This window comes from Didymella exigua (assembly GCF_010094145.1).
Source record: "Didymella exigua CBS 183.55 unplaced genomic scaffold M421scaffold_27, whole genome shotgun sequence".
Classification (NCBI taxonomy): Eukaryota; Fungi; Ascomycota; class Dothideomycetes; order Pleosporales; family Didymellaceae; genus Didymella; species Didymella exigua.
This window is the reverse complement of record NW_022984801.1, coordinates 180,733-201,115: the sequence shown is the minus strand read 5'-3', so window position 1 is coordinate 201,115 and position 20,383 is coordinate 180,733. Positions and strand designations below refer to the sequence as shown.

General features: G+C 55.8%; 7 protein-coding genes across 7 annotated transcripts; 3 read left to right on the top strand and 4 right to left on the bottom strand.

The window, feature by feature from the left end:
* Positions 1-422: 422 nt before the first annotated feature.
* Positions 423-1,140, bottom strand: M421DRAFT_423507 (uncharacterized protein). Its single transcript, XM_033593491.1, has one exon. The coding sequence runs from the start codon at positions 647-649 to the stop codon at positions 488-490; it is 162 nt and encodes a 53-aa protein (XP_033445929.1). The 5' UTR covers positions 650-1,140; the 3' UTR covers positions 423-487.
* Positions 934-3,670, bottom strand: M421DRAFT_69428 (elongation factor G; the record flags this gene model as incomplete). Its single annotated transcript, XM_033596608.1, has 3 exons — positions 934-3,371; positions 3,419-3,479; positions 3,527-3,670. 3 exons carry the CDS (start codon positions 3,668-3,670, stop codon positions 934-936), a joined length of 2,643 nt encoding a protein of 880 aa, XP_033445928.1.
* A 183-nt stretch (positions 3,671-3,853) lies between these two features.
* On the top strand, positions 3,854-5,929 carry M421DRAFT_423505 (vacuolar protein sorting-associated protein Vps17). The gene is made up of 3 exons (XM_033593490.1): positions 3,854-4,348; positions 4,400-4,853; positions 4,902-5,929. Exons 1-3 carry the CDS (start codon positions 3,890-3,892, stop codon positions 5,771-5,773), a joined length of 1,785 nt encoding a protein of 594 aa, XP_033445927.1. The 5' UTR covers positions 3,854-3,889; the 3' UTR covers positions 5,774-5,929.
* Positions 5,860-8,242, bottom strand: M421DRAFT_423503 (uncharacterized protein). The gene is made up of 4 exons (XM_033593489.1): positions 7,717-8,242; positions 7,401-7,667; positions 6,157-7,347; positions 5,860-6,105 (listed from the first exon to the last, which is right to left on the bottom strand). The coding sequence occupies exons 1-4, from the start codon at positions 7,891-7,893 to the stop codon at positions 5,977-5,979; spliced, it is 1,764 nt and encodes a 587-aa protein (XP_033445926.1). The 5' UTR covers positions 7,894-8,242; the 3' UTR covers positions 5,860-5,976.
* A 1,109-nt stretch (positions 8,243-9,351) lies between these two features.
* On the top strand, positions 9,352-11,576 carry M421DRAFT_423502 (uncharacterized protein). The gene is made up of 4 exons (XM_033593488.1): positions 9,352-9,705; positions 9,759-10,714; positions 10,765-11,186; positions 11,238-11,576. Exons 1-4 carry the CDS (start codon positions 9,395-9,397, stop codon positions 11,415-11,417), a joined length of 1,869 nt encoding a protein of 622 aa, XP_033445925.1. The 5' UTR covers positions 9,352-9,394; the 3' UTR covers positions 11,418-11,576.
* A 1,276-nt stretch (positions 11,577-12,852) lies between these two features.
* On the top strand, positions 12,853-18,554 carry M421DRAFT_423501 (uncharacterized protein). Its single transcript, XM_033593487.1, has 8 exons — positions 12,853-13,012; positions 13,060-13,958; positions 14,013-15,009; positions 15,056-15,298; positions 15,344-15,572; positions 15,619-15,932; positions 15,983-16,509; positions 16,564-18,554. Exons 2-8 carry the CDS (start codon positions 13,280-13,282, stop codon positions 18,204-18,206), a joined length of 4,632 nt encoding a protein of 1,543 aa, XP_033445924.1. The 5' UTR covers positions 12,853-13,012; positions 13,060-13,279; the 3' UTR covers positions 18,207-18,554.
* M421DRAFT_234926 (sterol O-acyltransferase 2) lies at positions 18,281-20,085 on the bottom strand. Its single transcript, XM_033588436.1, has 2 exons — positions 19,692-20,085; positions 18,281-19,646 (listed from the first exon to the last, which is right to left on the bottom strand). Exons 1-2 carry the CDS (start codon positions 19,957-19,959, stop codon positions 18,355-18,357), a joined length of 1,560 nt encoding a protein of 519 aa, XP_033445923.1. The 5' UTR covers positions 19,960-20,085; the 3' UTR covers positions 18,281-18,354.
* Between the last annotated feature and the right edge of the window lie 298 nt (positions 20,086-20,383).

Sequence of the window (20,383 nt, the reverse complement as noted above, 5' to 3'; positions counted from 1 at the left end):
ACTAGTAGAGCACGTCGCCATTATACTCGTATCAAAAGCGAAACAACTAGCCGCAAGCAAACAATCCAGGCTCGAGTCGCACCCACTCCACCAAACTAAAAGCCAACACCATCACCAGACGAATGCAACGGCTAGCATGAGCTGCCTACCCGACGGGTAGCGACATCTAGCGACAGCCAGCGCCTCAGGCGTAACACCGCACCCACTATCGAGACCTGTCACGCCGGATACCCGGCTCACGAAGCCCAATAGTCCAAATGCAGCAAACGCGTCCTACCTTCGTAGTCGCGTGCAACCACGTACAACGTGCGACCTCAGACGACTGACGTTGGTAGTCCGCGCCCACCAGTACCCGTCTGTCGCCCACAATCTATTCCATCGTCGCGTCAGCCAGCGCCCGTCACGATGCTTGATCAACGCACCCTCGCTCATCCGTCGGGCCCGACACCTTGTTCGCGCTTCCCGTTCATCTCGTGTCTCCCTGTTTTCAGGCTGGAGCAGCCTGCCGCTGCTCTTGTAGCTCGGCGAACTCGGCGTCGACCGCTCGGCTGCAGCTGCTGTACAGACACCAGGAGAAGAATATGGTGAATGCGACGACCAGGACGAGGGTCAGCACGATGGCGTGCGAGGCAGGAATGTGGTATGTCATTTTGCTGAGTTGAATTTTAGTGTCTGGTTGGGGGCATGGGTTGTTGGCGAGTGTCGCGGGAGGAGACTGGCTGGACTGTAAGGTAGTAGAGGGGACTTGAGCACAGTGGGTTTGGATGGTGGTATTGTGAGTGTGAGAACTGCTGTGTCGCTGGGGTGTGCAGGTGAAGCGGTGTTGGTAAACACATCGCAGCTTTCACTTTGGGAGAGTTACAGACTCAAGCCATTACTCTTATCTTACACTCTTGTACAGTCCAAGCGCCGCGTTACAATCACGCGCCAATTTTAAAAGTCCCGCATGCTATCCAAAACCTCCTTCTGCCGCTGACTCCCCATCTTCTCAAACCCATCCACACTCATCACAAAGGTGCCTCTCCCGCCCGTCAACGCCCTGAGATGGTTCAAGTATCCCACCATCTCCTTCAGCGGCACGCGAGCCACAATCTGCCGCTGACTATCTGTAAGTCCGCTGCCCATGTCGCCTGTGCCGCTTGCAAACGGATCGGGCGGCGTGTAGATCAAGTTCGGATCAATGCGCGGCAAGTCCTCCGTCGATGTCGACGCCGCGATCGAATCACTGCCGTCGAGTGACAGCACCTGCCCGCCGCGCACGGAGGAGATGTCTTGGACGACTGCACCGAGGGAGGATTCGTGGACGAAGATGGTGACGTTCATCACGGGCTCCATTAGTGCGGGTGCGCTTGCTGCGATCGCGGAACGGAGGCTGGCGTTGATGGCTGCGCGCGTTGCCATTGAGAGGGCAGTGGGCGTTGTGTCGGGGAAGAGTTGCGTGCTGGCGTCGAGGTTGATGCGGACTAGTGTGTTGGCTACGGGGAAGCCGTTGAAGGGGCCGCGGGCGAGGGCTGCTGAGGCGCCGGCTTGGAGGGACTGAAGGATGCCTGGGAGGGAGAGATGTGGTGGAATGTGTGCTTTGTGGGAGGCCGAGTCGTGTCGAGAGAGATTGGGGTGGGAGATGCTGAGGGTGTTGTTGTCTGGCAGGGTGAAGGTCGTTTCGAAGGGACCGTTTTCGATCTCCGTCTCAATTTGGGCGTCAGGGATGATCATGCTCTCGTCAATAGGCTCGACGAAGGATGTAATGGTTGCCTTGGCTTGCTTACCAGCGATAGGCTTGTCAAGTTCGTAGGTGTATGGTGATGTTGCGGAGGTGATAGTCTCGCGGTAGCCGATCTCGATCTTGCCGATGCGTGCCTTCGCCTTGAAGTCGTTGAGCAGGCGGTCGCGTGCGATCTCAAGATGCAGATCGCCCATGCCTGCAAGATGCGTCTGTCCTGATTCCTCGTCGATTGAGAGGTGCAGACTTGGATCCTCTCGAAGCAAGATTGCCAAACTCTCGTGGACGTGCTTCTGCTCACTAAGACTGTGTGGTTCAATACTTGTGAAGAAGACCGGTGGGGGCACGTTGATTGGCCTGAGCTGGAGGGTATTCAGTCCGCCCGCAGGAGTGCCTCTCATTTGCAAGCCTCGGTACACGATGAGTGTGTCGCCAGTCCTTGCATGCTTCAAACCCGTAATGACACCGATCTGGCCCGGTCCGATGCTGTCGACTTCTACAGCATCATTGGCGTACATCTTGAGCAAGCGTGGTGCGCGTTCCGCGACTCCCAGGTTGGTGTTGTAGAGGGTTGATCCTTTGTCTAGTGATCCAGAGTAGACTCGCACGTATACTAACACACCTCGCTTAGTGTCATTCACTACCTTGAAGGCGAGGGCACAAGCTGCAAGATTCTTGACCTCGGGGATTGCCAAGTCTCCCGACTGCTGCGGCTTCTTCGCGGATTTTGCAGACTTGGCATTCGCTGATGCGTCAAGTAGCGCAGACAGAGTACTGCTCTGTCCTGAGATGCTGATCTCTGGGTCTGGTCGCTCAAGAGGCGATGGCAGTAGATCGACTGTTGCGTCTAGCAAAGGCTGGACCCCGACATTGCGGAAGCTGGCGCCCGCAAACACAGGTATGACAGCCTGAGAGCTGTGAAGTGTTACTCGTCGCAGCGACTGCCAGACGTGCAAAGCCGGAATAGCAAGATGATCTTCGTCGTGGTCGAGGAAGGACTCGACCATGATATCGTCGTGCTCGCTCAGGATCTCGACAAGCGCGACTCTGGCCTTCCTAATCTCTTCGGCAAACTTTGCATCGGTCTTGTCCAACTCTTCTAAACTGGCCGCTTGAATGTCTCTTCCATCACCTCCAGGCTGCCAGAGCATGCCGCGAAGATTGACAACATCGCCAACACCAACGAAGTCGCCATTGCCGCCTTTCCACCATGGAATCTGACAGATAGCAGGCCAACCATGAAGCCTGACGCCGATCTCCTTCACAGTTCGGGAGAACGCAGCGCCAACTCGATCCAGCTTATTGACAAAGATGATTCTTGGGATTCTGTAGTTGCCAGCTTGCGTCCAGACTTTCTCAGTCTGCGCTTCAACGCCAGCGACGCCGTCTAAGATGCATACGGCTCCATCTAGCACACGAAGAGAACGGAGAACTTCGAAAGTGAAATCTGCGTGACCAGGCGTATCGATCAGGTTCACATTGTGCGGAAAAGTCGAAGGAGCGATAGATTCAAAGGACGCAGGTGCCTGAGGAGGTTTTGCGCCAGGCTCCTGAGGTGGCCAATGGAAGGTGATTGCTGCAGATTGAATAGTGATTCCGCGCGCTCGTTCAGCAGGCAAAAAGTCGGTCACAGTGGACCCTTCATCAACGTCTGCTGTTCTTAGCCTCCAGTAGAGTCGATTCGACGGACGTGCAAACCTCCTATTCTTCTTGTGTATCCACCGTAATAGAGCATACGCTCTGTGGTGGTCGTCTTGCCCTACACATCCATCAGCGTTTGTTTCCACGTAACAGAAGATAACATACGGCATCGATATGAGCTACAATACCAATGTTGCGAGTAGTCTTCGATAAAAGATCATGTGGTGCTTGAGTGGAGAGCAGCCTTCGTGGCGCCTTCACATCGTGTCGAACGACTCGACGAGCACAGCGCGCCCATCCAACCCACATACCAAAGTCTGCACGGGAGCGTGTTTCTAGACAATGGCAGATTGGGAGCAAAGCGCACGTGATGATCAGAATGAATGCCGCTGTCAAGGGTTGCGCCTTGCCTGATGATGGCAAGCTCGATGCCAAGGATGCGGGTGAGGCAAGCACGGCCTAGGACGACGTCAATAGCTACCTTTGTAGCAACAGGCGCGCGTGAAGGCATCCTTACCGTCTCCCACTATGGACTACTCCAACAATGACGACGGGTTTGCCGGCGGCTCCAGCCCGTGGGCGTCGTCGCCGCAGCACAATCGCGCATCTTTCGGACAGCCTCCCACCAGCGACCTCCCCTCATCTCCGCTGCCTCCGCCCGCGTCGCCCTACGGCCAGGACTCTGAGCAATATGGATACGTGGGCGACAATGCCCAACAAAGTCGACCCGGCACTGCATCGACAGAGAACGGCGAATCGTACCCGGCGCAACCGCAGCAGCAGCAACAGCAGCAGCCCGGCCAAGATGCGCCGCAGCTGCCTCGGCACCCGAACGCCCAGCAGCAAGCTCCCCAGCCTGGCCAGCAGCCGCAAAGATACCACGGAACGCGCCCGCAGCGCCAGCAGCAGCACTACAAGTTCCAGGCGAAGGTAACGGGACTCGAGCGCAATGGCAAGAAGGATCCTATACTTCGGTTCGATGTATACGTATGTACAGGCGGTATCGTTGCGATTGCTGCCATGCTGATCATGCGCTAGACCAACTTACCCAAGTTCAGGACCACCCAGTTCCGCGACGTCCGCCGAGTACATAGCGAGTTCGTCAAGTTTGGTGAACACTTGATCTCCGCCTGTCCGGAGGCCATTGTGCCCGCAGTGCCTCCAGCTACGACATCGGCAGGTGCTGGTACTGAGGAGGACGAGGCGCGCCTGAAGGCTGCTATACAAAGGTGGCTGAACGTCGTGTGCAGCAACGAGATCTTGATCCGCGACGAGGAGATGGTCTTCTTCGTCGAGAGCGACTTTGGATACAGCCCAGTCGTGCGGAGGAAGCAGCCTGCCACAGGTGTCCGACGTAAGGTCATCAAGCAGTTTGCGCCGCCTCCAGACGACACACCAGAGCTCGCCGCCGCTCGACCGATTGTCAAGGCTTTCTACCTAGGCACAATGGAGGCTGAACAGAAAGTCGAGAAGGTTGTCAAGCACAGGAGAAGTACGTCAGATCCATGCCAAGTTCAGCGTTCGTGCTAACATAACATAGATCTCGGTGTTGCTGAGTCTGACCTGGGTGCCAAGTTCGCTGCCATGCATGCTCAAGAGACCCATGCAGGTCTTGCACATGCCTACAAGAAGCTGGGCAAGGTCATTCAGGCGACTGGTGACTTCCACGCCGCCCAGGGCACAGCGGAAGCAACGACCCTCGGCGACCCCCTCCAGTACCACAGCAGCGACGCCTTCATTGCCAAAGAAACCCTTACAAACCGTCATATTCTCCTTCGCGAACTGCTCCAAGCACAAGCAGCTACCAAATCCAAACTCTCCGCCGCCGACAGGCTCAAGGCCAGCTCCAGCGTAAAGCGCGACAAGGTCGACGAAGCCATTGCCCAACTCGACGAAGCCCGTAGCCACGAACAATACCTGACATCGAAAGCCCAGCGCGTGACTGCAAATTTGCTGCAAGAGCAAAGGAAATGGTTTGGTCGGACTACAGCAGACATGCGCCAGGCAATCCGTGAATACGTCATCCGCGAAATCGAAGCCGAACGCCGCACCCTCGCGACCCTCGAATCCGTGCGCCCTGACATCCGCGCTATCGACGGCACCGGTGGTCTCTCACGACTAGGCCGCGAAGCGCATCCTGCCGTACGCCGGGCTTCGCTCGCGACTTCGCAAGGGCCGAAGGGTGACGCGTGGTCTGGTGTGCCAAGGCGACCGGGTGACGGTCTGAACAGGAGTGTGAGTGGAAGCATCCCCGCCGCTCTCCCTGAAGGTGATGAGGAGGAGGATGAGGAGAGCGGGCTCTCGCGCAAGCGCGCCTCGAGCAAGGCGGGAAGCGTGAAGGCGGGAGAGGAAGACGATGACCGCATCGATGCGAAGAACGCGGCGAGCAGGCTGGCGACCACGACTTTCTAGAAGCAAATTTGTGATAGGGTGGGCTAAATGCCATCGGGCCAGGAGTCTGAGTAGAAGCGCCGTATCGAAGCAGTGTGCCAACCAAGTGCGTGTAATCACGAAATGATGGTGCGCAGGCAGCTGTCAGTACATGCTGGTAATGAGAAGACATTTATATCCATTCGCTCGATTACTGTAATCGAGCCATTATACCCATCGCCTTTCTACATATCATTCCCGCTCCTGGGATACTCATCCGCCGGATGCTGAATGTTGTTGACCTCTACCCTCGCTTCTTCCCACGCTGCCTTGTTGCGCTTCGCCCAGTCGATATGGCACTGAGCAAACTCCATCTGCATCAATGTCAGTATACGTGGCTCACTGAAAGCGGAGGAGGAACTTACCATGTACCGCCGCAAGTCGTTCTCCTTCTCCTCTTGGAATCTGCGCAGGTCCTTCATCACACCGGCACTGGCGTCCTTGGTGTCTTTTTCTGCAACGCCAAGCGCTTGCTCGAGTTGTACCAAGCTGTCCCTCGTCTTGCCGATCTGGTCTCTCCTCGTCTTCTCAGGGTCGACATCGGCCATGCCTCTGAAAGCGTGCGTGATGGATCCGAACAGCTTGTTCGTGACGAAGTTCCCGCTCGCCGTCTTCTTATGCGGACTATTCGGAGGCGAGTACGCGCTTGCATTCGGGCTGTCCGGCGCGCCTTGGTGGCTACTCGGGGGTGGCCCGTCGCCGTGGGTAGGTGGGAAGTCCGAGTCGATGGATGCGCGGTCTGCCTCTGCGCTTCGTCTGGGCTCTGAGATATCGCTCCGTTCCGAGCTGTACGAGGTTGCTCGACTCCGAGTAGGCGGGGCGTGACTGACGCCGCTGAGATGTTGCTCTAGGCGCTTGGACTCCGCTTCACTGCGCTCAAGGGATTCGAGGAGATTGCGCTTCTTTCCGAGTTCGTCTTTGGTCATGTCTTCTTGTATCCGCTTGAGTATGCGGTACTTAAGAACAGCGCGGACGACGCCTGCGAACTGCGCGCTTTCGCGCATGGGCTCTGCAAAGCTTGCGCTGAGGGATGAGGAAAGCTCAGATGTGGAGACGTAGGTGGAGTCGACCGCCTGTCCTGTCTTCTCAATCGCTGCCGCGAGCGATTGGGATGATTCAGACAGCGAGAATGCGTTGAAGCGTGCGCCCAGATCTGCCATGTCGTCGCCCCAGGCTCCTAAGTGTGTAAGTAATCTCCTGTTAACCTTCTCCATTGGCCCTTGTAGCAAGTGCTCGAGCTCTTTCGACGACTGCTCGAAATTGACGAAGTATGGATCAAGCTCTTCTTCTGACAAGTCGCGCGTTTCGGGAGGGAAGCGACCGAAGACCTGCGGCCCAGGTGTTGTATGCGCAGCGGCTGAGGGCAGCGCAGCGTGGCTGGGCGGGGATGTAGGTGTGCCTGAGCTGGATGTTGCACCGGCAGACTTCAGCTTCGCCGACGACGATGGGACAGGGAGATAACTATGCGCTTGCGAAGGGTTCGCAGTGTTCAGAGGGGGAGCCTTCAGAATCTGCTTAGGAATGTTGGCAACTGGCGCACTGCTTAGAACCTCATTCTGGAGGAATCGGTTAGCATATAATGCTGTTGGTCTCAGTCAATACCGCTCACCCAGCTTGTGTGCGGATCAAGGAAACGCCAGAAGACGCCGTCCTCCATGACCTCCTTCATGGCGCGGCAGCGGTTCAAGAAAACAGCCAACATGCGCTTCCTCAGTTCTATTATACCAGCATCTTCCTTCGCCTTGGTTGGCCGTGCAGCGTAGTCTGCCATGGAGTGCTTTTCGGGAATCGGCGGTATGATCAGGGTCGGGTGTAGGTTGACCAGTGTCGCGCGCAACGACGCAAACTCAGAGTATCTGCGCTTGACTTCGAGGCCCTACGATCATATTAGCTCGCACGGCTGCGATAAGATTGGTGTGCCATACGCCGCAATTGATTGTATATTGTATGAAGTTCACATTATCCTTTCCGGCCTCGGTGATGAGGATCAGCTGTCCTGGATTCTCGTACAACCATTGCTCCACGCGCGCATCGTAGCCGCCCTTCTTGGGCGCGACAGGCTCGCCGCTTTGCCGATCCTCGTCGTAGTCAACGTCGCTCATGTCCCGCTGCGAGACATATTCGGGCGACTCTTGCGCGGGGGAGGATGCCTCGGAAGGCGGCGTCGCCGGTCTGTATGGCACTACGGTACAGTAAGCTCATGGACTCAACCCAGCGTCTGCGTCGAATGTTGAGGCCTCACAGGCAGCAGGGGAGGCTAGGCCAGTAACATCGGAGGTGTTTGAATCATGGCGGGCAAAGGACCCATACGGGTTGTTGTCCTCGTCGTCCCACATCGCGGGGCAAGTCTAGTCGACTCAGAAATGGGTCGCGTAGTACTGTGATAGTGTATGAATGCAGGGAGGGATTCCGTGGCTGCAGAGCTCGAGCTGTTCTGGGCTGGGGTGGAGTAGAGAGCTCCAGACCATTGCGGCGGTGCCTGGCGAGCCGGATGACGTCGCAGATCTCCGAACGCACAGGGCAACTGTGGCTGGGTAGCGCCTGCAGTGCATGGACAATCACTTTGCACTCACTACCGTTTCAGTCCTTACGAGTGCCTCAGTCATCCAGGTACAACATGTAACGCACTCTCGACTTTGCTCCAAATCTCGTGCATATCCATGTGTCCATTTGTATCCTGAGGTTGCCCAACTCACTTCCACAGACCACGACATAGGCCAGGCCAGGTTTCTTTCTAGATATATTGGATATTCCCATAACCCTACCGAACTCGCATAAATGCTCTCTAAGATGGCCCAACTCTAAGTCTTGCACGGCAAGGTCTGTAGATCATAGGCAAAGGCGTCTCCTTGTCGTTTGATGCATGTTCAGGAGATGTAGGCGACCTACGATTTGGGCGACTGTCAAGCGTAAGTGCCAGAAACGGCTTCATGTAGGTCCAATACTACTGTGGCTCAGAGACTTTGACAAGGCGTGGTCCCAATCCTTCTTCCTGTCAGTATTTCTTCTGTTTCACAACGATGTGCCGAGAGACGAATTGACTCTATTAAACTGAGTCTTCGATCTTTGCACTCGTCCCATCTGGTATATCGATGCTCCTAGTCAAGTGTTCCGTATTCCATTCGTGTTCACCATGATGGCACAGTCGCAGCTGCTAAACTGGGCAATCACGACCAACTTCTCCCACACCACACCACCGCACTGACATTCAACATTCTTCCCCGTAGGCATCGATCCCCATCGATGGTTTGCTGATTATTTCATGGTTGAGCAAGCATCCACCTTTCGCATCCCTCCAACTCACCGCAGCGAAGACGAGAGCTACAACAGTAGCCTCGACGCTTGCATTGAGGGGATCCAAAAATTTCCAGTCACCAAACGGCGAACCTCGATCGGTAAGTGCAATTCTCTTTACCTCTTGTCACGTCGTATTCCTGATAGTACCTTGCAGGCTCTCACGTCACCGTCCGGTCTTTCGCCAAGCGCGCATTGCCCTCGCCTACGCCAGTAGAAACGCCTGGTTCCTTGCCTTCGCCTCCCCTCTCACCTCAACGCCAGATGTGGTCTTCCCCTCCATCCTCTTCGCCATCAGTCCCGGCAAGCATGAATCATTCTCTGCTCCAGGGTGGCCCTGCGCGCGGTCACCAAGATTCAAGGTCAACACAAGATGTAAGGTCATCCCATGACGCACGAAGCAACTACGCCGTCCAGCCTGCGGCCAATGTAGGCAGCTTCAAGCTGAAGAAGAAAGCTGTCAAAATTGTGGGCGCCGCTGGTCCAGCACCAAGCGCCCCACGTTCCCAAGCTCCTCCTGCAACGACGGCGTCGATGCCATCAAGGGCTGCTTCAAATTTTCCAACGCTGGGCTCTTCATCTGCTCCTGGTCTTGGACTGCAACAAGCGGCAGCAAAGGAGTACGTGCGAAGCAATGGATGGAGATACTGTACACGTTACTCACTCTGCGCAGAAACGAGCCACCGCGACTTCCTCAGCTTGCAGTGAAGCCTAGCCCGCCGATCTCAGTCGCAACACTTCCTCCTTCAAATATTGAGTTGCCTTCTCGTAGTATTGCTGCAACGGGCTCTCTGGACGACATGTTTGCGCGTTTGTCAGGTGTAACTCCGTCAATGCCCTTGAGACTTGCCAAGGAACTCTCGCCTACCGGTCCCGATAAGTCTTTCTTCGCATCCGATGACCGCGCCAACACTGTCGCAGCTGTAGTGCAGACGAAGACCGAGCTTCCTCGACGCGAGACAGCGCCCACTCAGGCGCTGTCTGAGGTCAAGCCAGAATCCACTGCCAGTTGGCAAGGCGAGAGTCAAGATGAGCGCGAAGCAGTGTATCTCCGCAAGGCGGCAACGTACCTGGACACCCTACCTACCCGTCCTGGCGATATTGCGCACATAATCAAGGCTGTAGCAAACAAGCTGCGTACTGCTTATGCTCAGAACGTAACTGAGCTCCAGCCCGAGGAGGTGGAAAAGTTGCGAGCTCGCATTGTGTTTGCCGTGATGAGCGTCGTCAATAAGAAGATCAAGCTCACCTCTGAGCCCCTGGTGACAGACTTCGTAAAGAAGATTCTGCGTGAGCGCAAAGGCGACTTCTTTCAACTGTGTGCGGCTCTGGTGGAGAGTGGGTACATTGCACTCAGCGATTTCAAACACGTCACGGTTCTTTGCCAGACCATACTCGATGTGCTCCCTAAGACAGATAGTGGCTCAGCGGCCGGAATGACTTCGCTGAAGGCCCCCAGTTTCGATGACAGCACAAAGCCAGCTGCATCAACAACTCGCCCCGGACAAATCCCCGCAGAGTCTGCCATCAAGGAGAAGCTCCGTCTCCAAGAGAAGACTGACAGGAAGACTAGATACGACCCACTCGAGGACACGAAGGCTTGGCCAACCCAGGAGAAGCGCGAACACGGTATGTCAGACATCTGGCTACAAGTTATGACATAAGCTGATTGATAGCAGGCGCCATTTACCGGGCCTGCGTCCTGAAGGGCGTTGGGGGAGTGAAATCCCTGAACCAGCTTCAGGCTCTTGTGTGGGGCGGTAGGCTTGAGTCCATTCAGCTGCCAGAGCCTGGATCAGAGCACGCTCTTGTCAAGTTCCTTACCCCCGAAGCCTGCCAGACCTACCTCGATGCTACAGAGAACGGCATTGAGGTGCAGGGCGCTGAGAAGAAGGCTATCATCTTTGTGGACAAGCAACCGGGTCCGAACTCTATCAATGATGTGATCCAGAATTGCATCGAGGGTGATGCATCCCGCTGCGTTCGCGCTACCGGTGCCGACGATGACTGGGCAGCTGGCGCATTGTTCAAGCTTGCGCGTGGCAAGCAATCGATCCCTAGGGATGTCGATTGTATCAAGCAGGGCAAGACTGCAAGAGAAGTAAATCTCGCATTGCTAATACCGTAACAATCGCTTGCTCACACATCACAGCACCACTACATCGAGTTCCGCTTCGGTAACATCTACCATGCGCTTAATTTCAAGCGCTACCTCATGGACGACGATGAGTGGAAGCATTGCTCAATCGGATACGCTGAGGACCCGTGCCAGCTTGCAAGTGGTGTGCACTACAAGGACGCGGATGAGGAAGGTGGTGGTTTCCTCGCCTGAATATGTGCGCCTGCAACAAGCGGCGGTCAGAGAACAAGGGCTACAAAGATGATTCGCGATATTACAGTGTATTTGAGGGATGCAGCTTTCATTTGTTGGAGCACCAACTAAACCTCAACATGCTGCCCAGCACAGTCTAGCTAGAAAGGTAACAATGAGATCTGATTTGTAGCAGTCCAGCGCCCTCCAAAGTTTCATGTTATCAGCGGCAGGTAGGTATTACTGAATACGTTCTTGAGACTTAAGAAACCGGTAGTCAGACTGACCAGAATATCATGATCCAGCGTTCTGTATCGTATATCCACCATTCATCTTACTCACTATTGTCACGATCTGCGTCAGCCAGCTGACTCATATGGGCAAACGCAAGCAATTGAATCTGGAGACCATGTGCAAGTCTGGCCCTATAGAATTGGCTGATGGGGGGTTGATGTGCTACAATGGAGCCTGTGGGGAGGGTTGCCTTTGCTGGTGCCAGTGGACTACTGTTGATTAAGGCATATGCGTAAAGATGCTCTCTAATTACAAACAACAAAGCCTCACAAACAATTCAGGCCAGCGAAATCCAGTGGGGAGTGACTTGCAATGACGACTCCAATTGCTCAGTGGGCCCGTGTTTCAACGCCTGCTATACTGATGGTAGATCTCTAGGCACCTGCGCAGGTATCTCTCATCTCGCAAAATGCCGCACGAGTTATCCGAGCACAAAATCCATGTTCGTGCGGGACATGACAGTGAAAGACACGAAGCATCGACCTTACATCGACCTCGACTCTCAATAGGCGTAGGCGCATCTAATTTTGTAACTGCCTGGTGCAGTGTCGGGTGGAGGCTGGGATCAACAATTGTATTGCTATCTGTTGTCGTGTTGTGATGATTGTGTACGGAGCTCTCAGCTCTGAGGTAAGTGCACTTGCCCACTGGGCGGTACCTGCTACAACAAGATATCATGTGACTTCACCCACGTGGTTACAAATTTCGAGTGCGAATGTAGGTCGTCATTGGAGGGATGCGATGATAACAATCTCAAGTAAGAGCCTGTAAGCGAAGCAGACCAGAAGGTATTTACGTGAGATTCGCATACTGCAAACGATCTGCTTTGATTTCTTGCTCGTAAGTCACAGTATCGTCCCCCGACTGCGTCCCACAGATGTGCGGCTCGGTTTGGCTACTACTATACTGTAACTTCACATGGACAAATGTAGTTGAGCTTCAAGGCTGACCATCAAATCGTTTCCATCCAATCTCTGTGATGGACTGCTTCAATGAAATGATTGCTGTGATGCGGAGCTTAGGACTCAATGAGTGGTGATCACACAGATGTTTAACTAGCGCGAAGAATGTTCGCTGCCCCACATTTTGCGCCACCTGATTCTCAGCGCATTACACCCAGAGCCTCACTTGCAAGTTGTGGTCCGTGTTCCTCACGCCCCTACTCAGCCATTTCGCATATCACGACGATGAAAGAGGCCGAGGGAAGGCAGGCGGTACCAATCCCGGAAAAGGTTCTGCGCGACCTGGCCAAGAATGCCTCCAGAGTCATCCCTCGATTCGACGAGAAGGAGCCAATCACTGGCGTGAAGTAAGGATGCAAAGTCCGTGAACATCAAGGTTCGGCTTCAGTCAGTGCTAATCTTGACAGAGAGCTTCACGATCTCGTTGGTCCTCTCCTGGAGACAGCTGATTTGCCAGACCTTAACCCTGGTCACAGAGCCGCAGCATCGAATGCGCTGTGCTCTCTCATCGAGGCTTGCCAAGCATCAAAAAGCGATTATGCGTGCAATACTATCCTGGATGACTCGATATGGCTACGATTGTTCAACATCTACCTGCAGAGATCGGACGATGCCAAGGGCAAGTCCATGAGGCAGATGCTCCTACTTCTTACGGGCGTTATTACAAAAGACCAAAGCACGAGAGCATCCCACCTCCGCTTGCAAGCTGCAGCAACCTTTGTAGACATCATCTGTGACCGACAGGACCGTATCAAAGTCAAGCCAGCTCTGCAAGGCCTAGCACACTTCTTGCTCCGCGATGTAGTGTCGATAGCGCAACTACTCGAGATCTACGGCGCCCAATCAGCTTCTACGGGTGAATCGAGGACTCCGTCTCCGCAGGCCTTGTTTAAGACTTGTCTTGCATGGGTTGTTCATCATGATACCTCCCTATCAGCAGGTCATCTGGTCAAGAACTTCCTCATCCAGGCGCGCCGCTTACCGGAGTATGGTCCCCAACATGAAAGTACTGCCACATCGCCACTCTGGATAGAACCAGTCGTTGGCATGCTTCATCAATGGCCGGATCGTCTCCGCGAGTTCAAGGCCAATGTCTTTCCGCACTGCTTCATGCCTAATATCGACGAGTATCTTCGCCTTCTTTCATATCTGCGGTTTGACGTACACGTTCAGTCAAAGGAAGGCCTGCCTGAGGTTCTGCGAACACACGAGTCCCATAAGAACGATTTGGAGAGGTCTGAGGAGTTCAAAATCCTTCTAGCTGCACTCGAGACAGGGAAGGAGCTGACCATTGTCCGTGACATAGGTAAGCTGAGACATTATGACGGCAAAATTTGAGTGAAAGGTTGACATCAAGTAGATTACCGCGTTTGCGATCGTATCGAAGTACAAGGCAACTACTTGCACCTCCCAGATGACATCTTCGGCGCATGGATGATGCACGCCGAGCCTGAGGTCAGACTTGCCGGCATGTTCCTTTCCGTGCATTCTACTGCGGTTACAAAACCCATGACTGGTGGCACCTTCAAATCACTGGAGCGCAACCTCGTACACCTTCACTCGGACACGGATGCATACTTCCGAAGGGAAGTCCATGGCTACACACAGAAGCTGTTTGATCGCCTTCGAGCTAGTACAGCCACACTCTCGAAGAGCTTGATCAAGGGTCGCACACCGGGGCAGGGTCGCTTGCCTTTTCCAAAGGAGTGCTTCCAACAACGCAACGAACAGACGGGTGCAACAGAGGATCCACTTACGGAGTCTCTCGCGTTCATTGTGTGGTACGTAAGATTCCTTGAGTGGGAGCTACGCTCAACTGGCACGTATCAAAGACGCATTACTGCTCTTCGGTCGTTGATCACCACACTCAAATCTGGTGTCGATGCAGGAGTTCCACGCGTGCAGCTGTCAAAGTCTGCTCAGGGAGAGCTGAACTGGGCGCACACTTTGCAGATCTCGAACCCAGGACTTACACGGTTGCTGCTCGATCTGGTGTTGGACCCCTTTGATGATATCAGAGAGGCCTCCATATCGGTCTTGCAGCTCTGCCTCGCTGCACTGCCAGACGCCGAAAGGGCTTCGGTTTTGTCGACGCTTCGTCGATTCATCTCTCGTGCAGAGGCTATGATGCTTCGAACAGGACGTGCTGACCAGGCTGATGGAGTCGCTCGGGCATACTCGTTACTGTTCGCTGTGGCTGACACAGACCTTACGACATCGTCGGAGTCATCGTATTCGCGATCCGGAGTCTTTGATGGTCTACGAAAGCAGCTGGCTGATACACTGGATATCGCTCGCACAAACTTGTCAGAGGCTGTGAACGGTCGCCCTGTGCACGGCATTTATGCTGCATTGACGTTCGTGCCCCTTGTGTCATGTGGAAATTCTGACTAATGCGAACAGCTATATCGTCGATCAAGATGACTTGTACCCGGCTATTGCGAATGAGCCAGCCGAGACTCGTCAGAACTGGGTGGAGGCTCACAACGAGCTGATCACAAGCTTCGAGTCGCTCTGGTCCATTGTATACAACGTCCTGTGTGCAGATGCTCCAGAAGGAAACGTACCCGACGAGGTAGACGATGCTGCCAATCTGGACACGAGAGAAGTCCTGAGCTATTCGTGGCGTGGTCTCAAAGAGGCTAGGTGAGTACTCTTGTTAATGGTCCTCAGCTGTACTGATCTCGTCAGCGTCTTGATCCGAACTATCATCACCAAAGCTTCGATTGGCGATGATGAAAAGGCCATCATTGCCCCCGCTGTTTTTGAAAGACTTGGACGGCTGTGCTTCACTCAACTGTTGGAGCTCCGCCATCGTGGTGCACACTCAACTGTCGCTCAAACCTTTGCCGCGTTTTGCCGCCGTTGCGCAACTTCGAAGATTCCGGAGCTGCAGGCATTGCCGGAGACGTGGTATGAGGTGCGTTCAGAGTCAGAGTCTTCTATCCATGCCTAATACAGCACAGGAAACGCTGCGATCTATGCAAGACAAGGCTGGAGCGATCACTCGAAGATCTGCTGGCATCCCTACACTCATGGCCAGTATCATTGCAGCTGAGCCAGAGGCTAGCAGCAAGCTGCTTGCTCATGCGATAAATGACCTGGTCAACGAGGCATCTGTAGAGGCGCAACACACCAATATCGAGGAGAGTCGCCTGCCTCAAGTACACGCACTCAATTGTATCAAAGAAATCTTCACAACCTCGAAACTCAGCCTAGCGTCAGAGGCGTATATTGCACAGGGACTGGAGCTCGCAGCAAAAACGCTGAACTCGAACATGTGAGATCGATCACACCCTTCAAGACTATCATCGCTAACGACTGAAATAGCTGGCCAATTCGTAACTGCAGTCTCATGCTTTTCAAAGCGCTGATCGAGCGACTTCTCGGCAGCAGCGAAGCGCAGGACTGGAAAGAGCAAGACCGAGCAAAGACGTCTCGCTTCTCGTACGACAACTACCCTACTCTGCTAAGCATCCTTTCCGAACTCCTTGACCCAAGCGGTCCGTTGAAGCAGACACTTGAGCATACTTCAGAGAGCAGCAATCCGTTCGATCTACATGGCGCTGAGGGTGTCTTCCCTGCACTGCAAATCCTACGGCAGGCAAGACCACCTATAAACGAGCTTGGCCCCATCCGGACCTCTGTCGAAAAGCTTCTAGCAAGCCCCCACTGGCACATGCGCGACATGGCTGCAAGAACGGTGGTGTCCTTGCTTCCATCACACGAGATGTACGGTGCAGCATTCAAAAGGCTCGGTGTGCATCACAGCTCCGCCAACACACGGCACGGCGTACTGTTGGCCGTCAAGTACATGGTGAGGAAACTGGTCAATGATCAGCTCAATCTCGGTACTTGTATGTTCTCTCTCAAATGTGCGATATTTTGAGTGCTTCACTAATGTTTCGCAGCTTCGCAGAGCATCGAGGATTTGTTGCTGCAGCTTCTCAACTCCGTTGACCGGTGGTTCACCCACAACGCATGCCCCTTGATCGATACCGTCTTCTTCGATATCGTCAGCACATGTGGCTTAGCCATATTGCAGCGCCAGGGGTCAGAGTCGGTACTCGTAGCATGGACTCAGCTCACTTCTGCCATCGACATTGGTCCAGAGTATGAGTTGGGCGTCGGGGCCGAGTCAGACAGTCCACTACGCACTGAGGCACTGGCGAGGCTTTTCATCATCGATCGTACTATAGTCCGCACGGAGTCTCTCGGCACCATTGTGTCGCAAGACTATCAGAGCATTGGCGATGCCCTCGAGCTGCTAGCTGCAGAGGATCCAGATACATGCCGTGCCGCCCTGGAGATGCTGGAGACAATCATCGAGAGGACCGCGTTCGACGCCCCAAAGAAGCCAATGTCGTTGCTCATGGCTCACATCCACCGCGTGGTCCTGAACGCCGCAGACCCAGAAGTCACCTCCAACGCCCAACGCATCCTCGCCGAAGCCCTCGACGGCAACGCTCCCAGAAGCGCAGAGTTCTTTAGCTTGCTCACAGACGCGCAAATGCTGCAAACTCTGACCAAGCTGGAAGCCCAATGCCTCTCCGGCCCGCCCTCCAACATGCAGAGCGCCCTACACCTCCTCGGCTTCTTCCTCGAACACACCCACCACGCGCTCCCATCCGCGCGAGCCATCGTCCTGGCCGCAGCGACACGCTACATCCGGCTGCTGCGCATGACCATCCTCGACACAAACCCTTTCGACACGCGCCTTGCCGCCGCGCAATCCATCTGCGCCCTCAACACGCTCTGGACCGCGCGCACATCCGCATCCGCGCCCGCGCCGCTCGTCCTCGGCATTGGCCTGATCCTGTACGACATGCTGCAAGACGACGACGACGAGATCCGCGATCTCGCCGCCTGCGCCACACGGACATTCCTTGCGACCACAGCCAGCAAGGAGATCGAGCCGACGGTCCCGCTCCTCGCAACGCAGCATCTGCTCGCGCACCTGCTAGTGCTTTTCCCCGCATCGGGCGCGCTGGCAACGCACGCGCTGCGCCGGCTAACGGCAACGCACGCGCCCGCAGCACTGTTCAGCGTCCCGTTCGCAGACTCGCTGCGCTCAGCGACACGCCCGCAGACGGCCCTGTTCGCGCACGAGAAGCAGAACCTCTTCCACGACGGCGCGCTCGATGCCCTGGCCTGGTCGCGCGCGCTCTGCGCCGCGGGGGTGGCATCTGCACTCCCGGCGTCGGCGCTCGAGCAAGGCGCGCAGTGGACGATCGACGCGCTTGCCGTTCTCACGGCCGCGTGCGAAAGCCAGACCGACGGCGCGCTGGGCTGGGCAAGCACGCCCGACGTCTTCGCGTGGCTGCTGCGCATCGCGAGTCTCGCCGACGTGCTGCTGCGGTGCGGATGCAAGGCGAAGAGCGATGTGAAGGTGGGCTTGGCGCGGCTGGCGGCGGCGATGGACAGGGCGGAGTGCCACGCTGTGGTGGTGAAGAGAGCGGAGAAAGCGCTCGAGGAGGATGTGCTGCGGAGTCTGGGGGTGGTGAGGGGCGTTGCGAGGGAGGCGCCGGGGTATGCTGTGAGTTGGCTTGGGTAGATGGGCTTGTGTGCATAGAGTGTTGTGGATTGTGTGCATAGAGTGTTGTGGATTGTGTGCTTGATTGGCAACGACGGGCTAGTGGATTGTTCGAGTACAATGACAACAACAATAACAACATGAACACACTTTAAAAGGACCAGATGCCCTACCGTCTGGTGAAAATGCCCCCCGCCCTGCTAGCCTCAAACTGCTTACTCACACTCCCATACTTGGCCTGCCACGCGAAGAAATACAGCAGCGCGCCGAGTGGCTGTCCGACGAGACAAAAGCTGACCCAGAAAATCATATTGCCGGCCGTCTTGCCGTCGATGCCGCGGATCTTTTGGATCACGTCCGTCAGGGCAATGAGCGGGATCTGGACCATCATGCCGACAAAGGCGACGCCGATGACGTTGTGGGTGGGGACGCCGACGAGCAGCTCGTGCAGCAGGCCGGAGAAGAAGAAGACGATGATCTGGGCAAGAGGGGGCGGGACGCCGCGGCCGACGAGCGGGGAGTAGACGTGGCGGCGCATGAAGTTTGTGACGGGCTTGTTCCACGTGGTCCAGTAGGTGCGGATGGAGGACACGTTCCACCAGGGGCCGTAGAACTCGCGGTCGCCAAAGCGCATAATCTCTGCCAGGGCGTTGAGCGACGACTGGAAGAGGGCGAAGAAGCCGCACAGCCAGCAGAAGACGCTGATGGTGCTGAGTTTCATGACGCGCTCGAGAATGGCCGTCAGGTTGAGCGTGAGCAGCTTGTCCAGCGAGTTCTGCAGCAGAGGCGCGGCGTACTGTGCAGAGGCGATCCAGACCACGATGCTCAGGCCGAGCACCTCGACGAGGCGCCGGAAGACGAAGCCCCAGCGGATGTGCGAGGTGCGTGGGTAGACGGGCTGGTAGACGAGTGTCGGGGCCCACCAGAAGTAGCACATGTTCTTGAAGTTGATGTTCTGCGGGTACGGGCACGAGTCGTAGAGCGATGGGAGAGGCTCGGCCTGCTTCGGGTGCAGATAGGCGTGTCGCAGATCGCGGTTGGTGAAGGCGTACGAGGCACACTTGAGGAAGACGATGACGGCGTGCATCTCGCAGAGGGTGCCGATGCCTGGGTGGAAGATGTCGTGGTAGACGACCTTGGTTGCCATGTACAGGTTGAAGACGGCATTGGCGCCGTGGAAGATGGCGACCGTGTGCCAGGTCGCGTTGAAGCTCTCCAGGGCAGCTGCATACTTCTCAGGTGTGTCGTCCTCGCCGTCTTCTGATATCTCTGCGTGGGCGCGCCGTGCCTGCCATGACGCTACCAGCTCGATGAGGTATGTGACAAACAAATGGGCTGGGACGAGCAGGTAGAGGAGCAGGCCGTTGACGACATCGGATCGGCGGTAGTCGTGGCAGCTGATGCAGATGAGGACGCCGTACTTTTGGAGGTTGACCATCATCAAGCGAAGGTTGGAGACGACTGCTGAATCAGCAATGGTTCACGTCTTTCGAGAGTGATAGTTACTCAGCACCAGGATCATCAGGTTCCTGAAGCCCACGAAGCTTGGCGTGTCCGTGGACTCGTGGCTCAGACAGGTGGTGCGAGCGACCGAGTGGGTTGCAAAGACATGTCGGTACTTGGAGTCCTTGCTGCGCGTCCGCCTGTGGCTGGCGTCGTTGGCCTGCTTCGAGGCACTGCCATTCTGCTGGAGACGACGCCCACGCTGTTGTGTGGCGGAATCAGCAGCGGAGGTGTCAATGGCCGTCGACGAGGCATGGGTGAGGGTGGCCATGGTGGCTAGCGATGGAGGGACCGCGGGGGATCCAGGGTCTTTATCAGATGCCAATGTGTTGAGAAGTCGAGCGAGGGTGGATGCAGGTGGAATGCCGCGGCACGGATTCAGCGACTTGGCCGGCAGCTGGGGGACCCAAGGAAGAGACAGTCGCGACGGCCGCAATGCATGGCGGGCTTGGGGACGTGAGGGATTCTGGATTGTTGGGGCTGCGGGGAATGACGCCTTGGACAAGTGGACGCCCTAGACGATTTACCTTTTGACCAGGATGCACGTCGTTTGCTCTCCCGCGATGTCCGACTGTGGCTGGTGAGGTGTGGCATAGATTGGCGCTAGGTAGAGCCCGGAGCACGTCGACTCTTGCGAACAAAGTAGAGAGCCAACAACGCGCCGCGACGTCCCAGCAGCGCGTGGGCGCTGACCA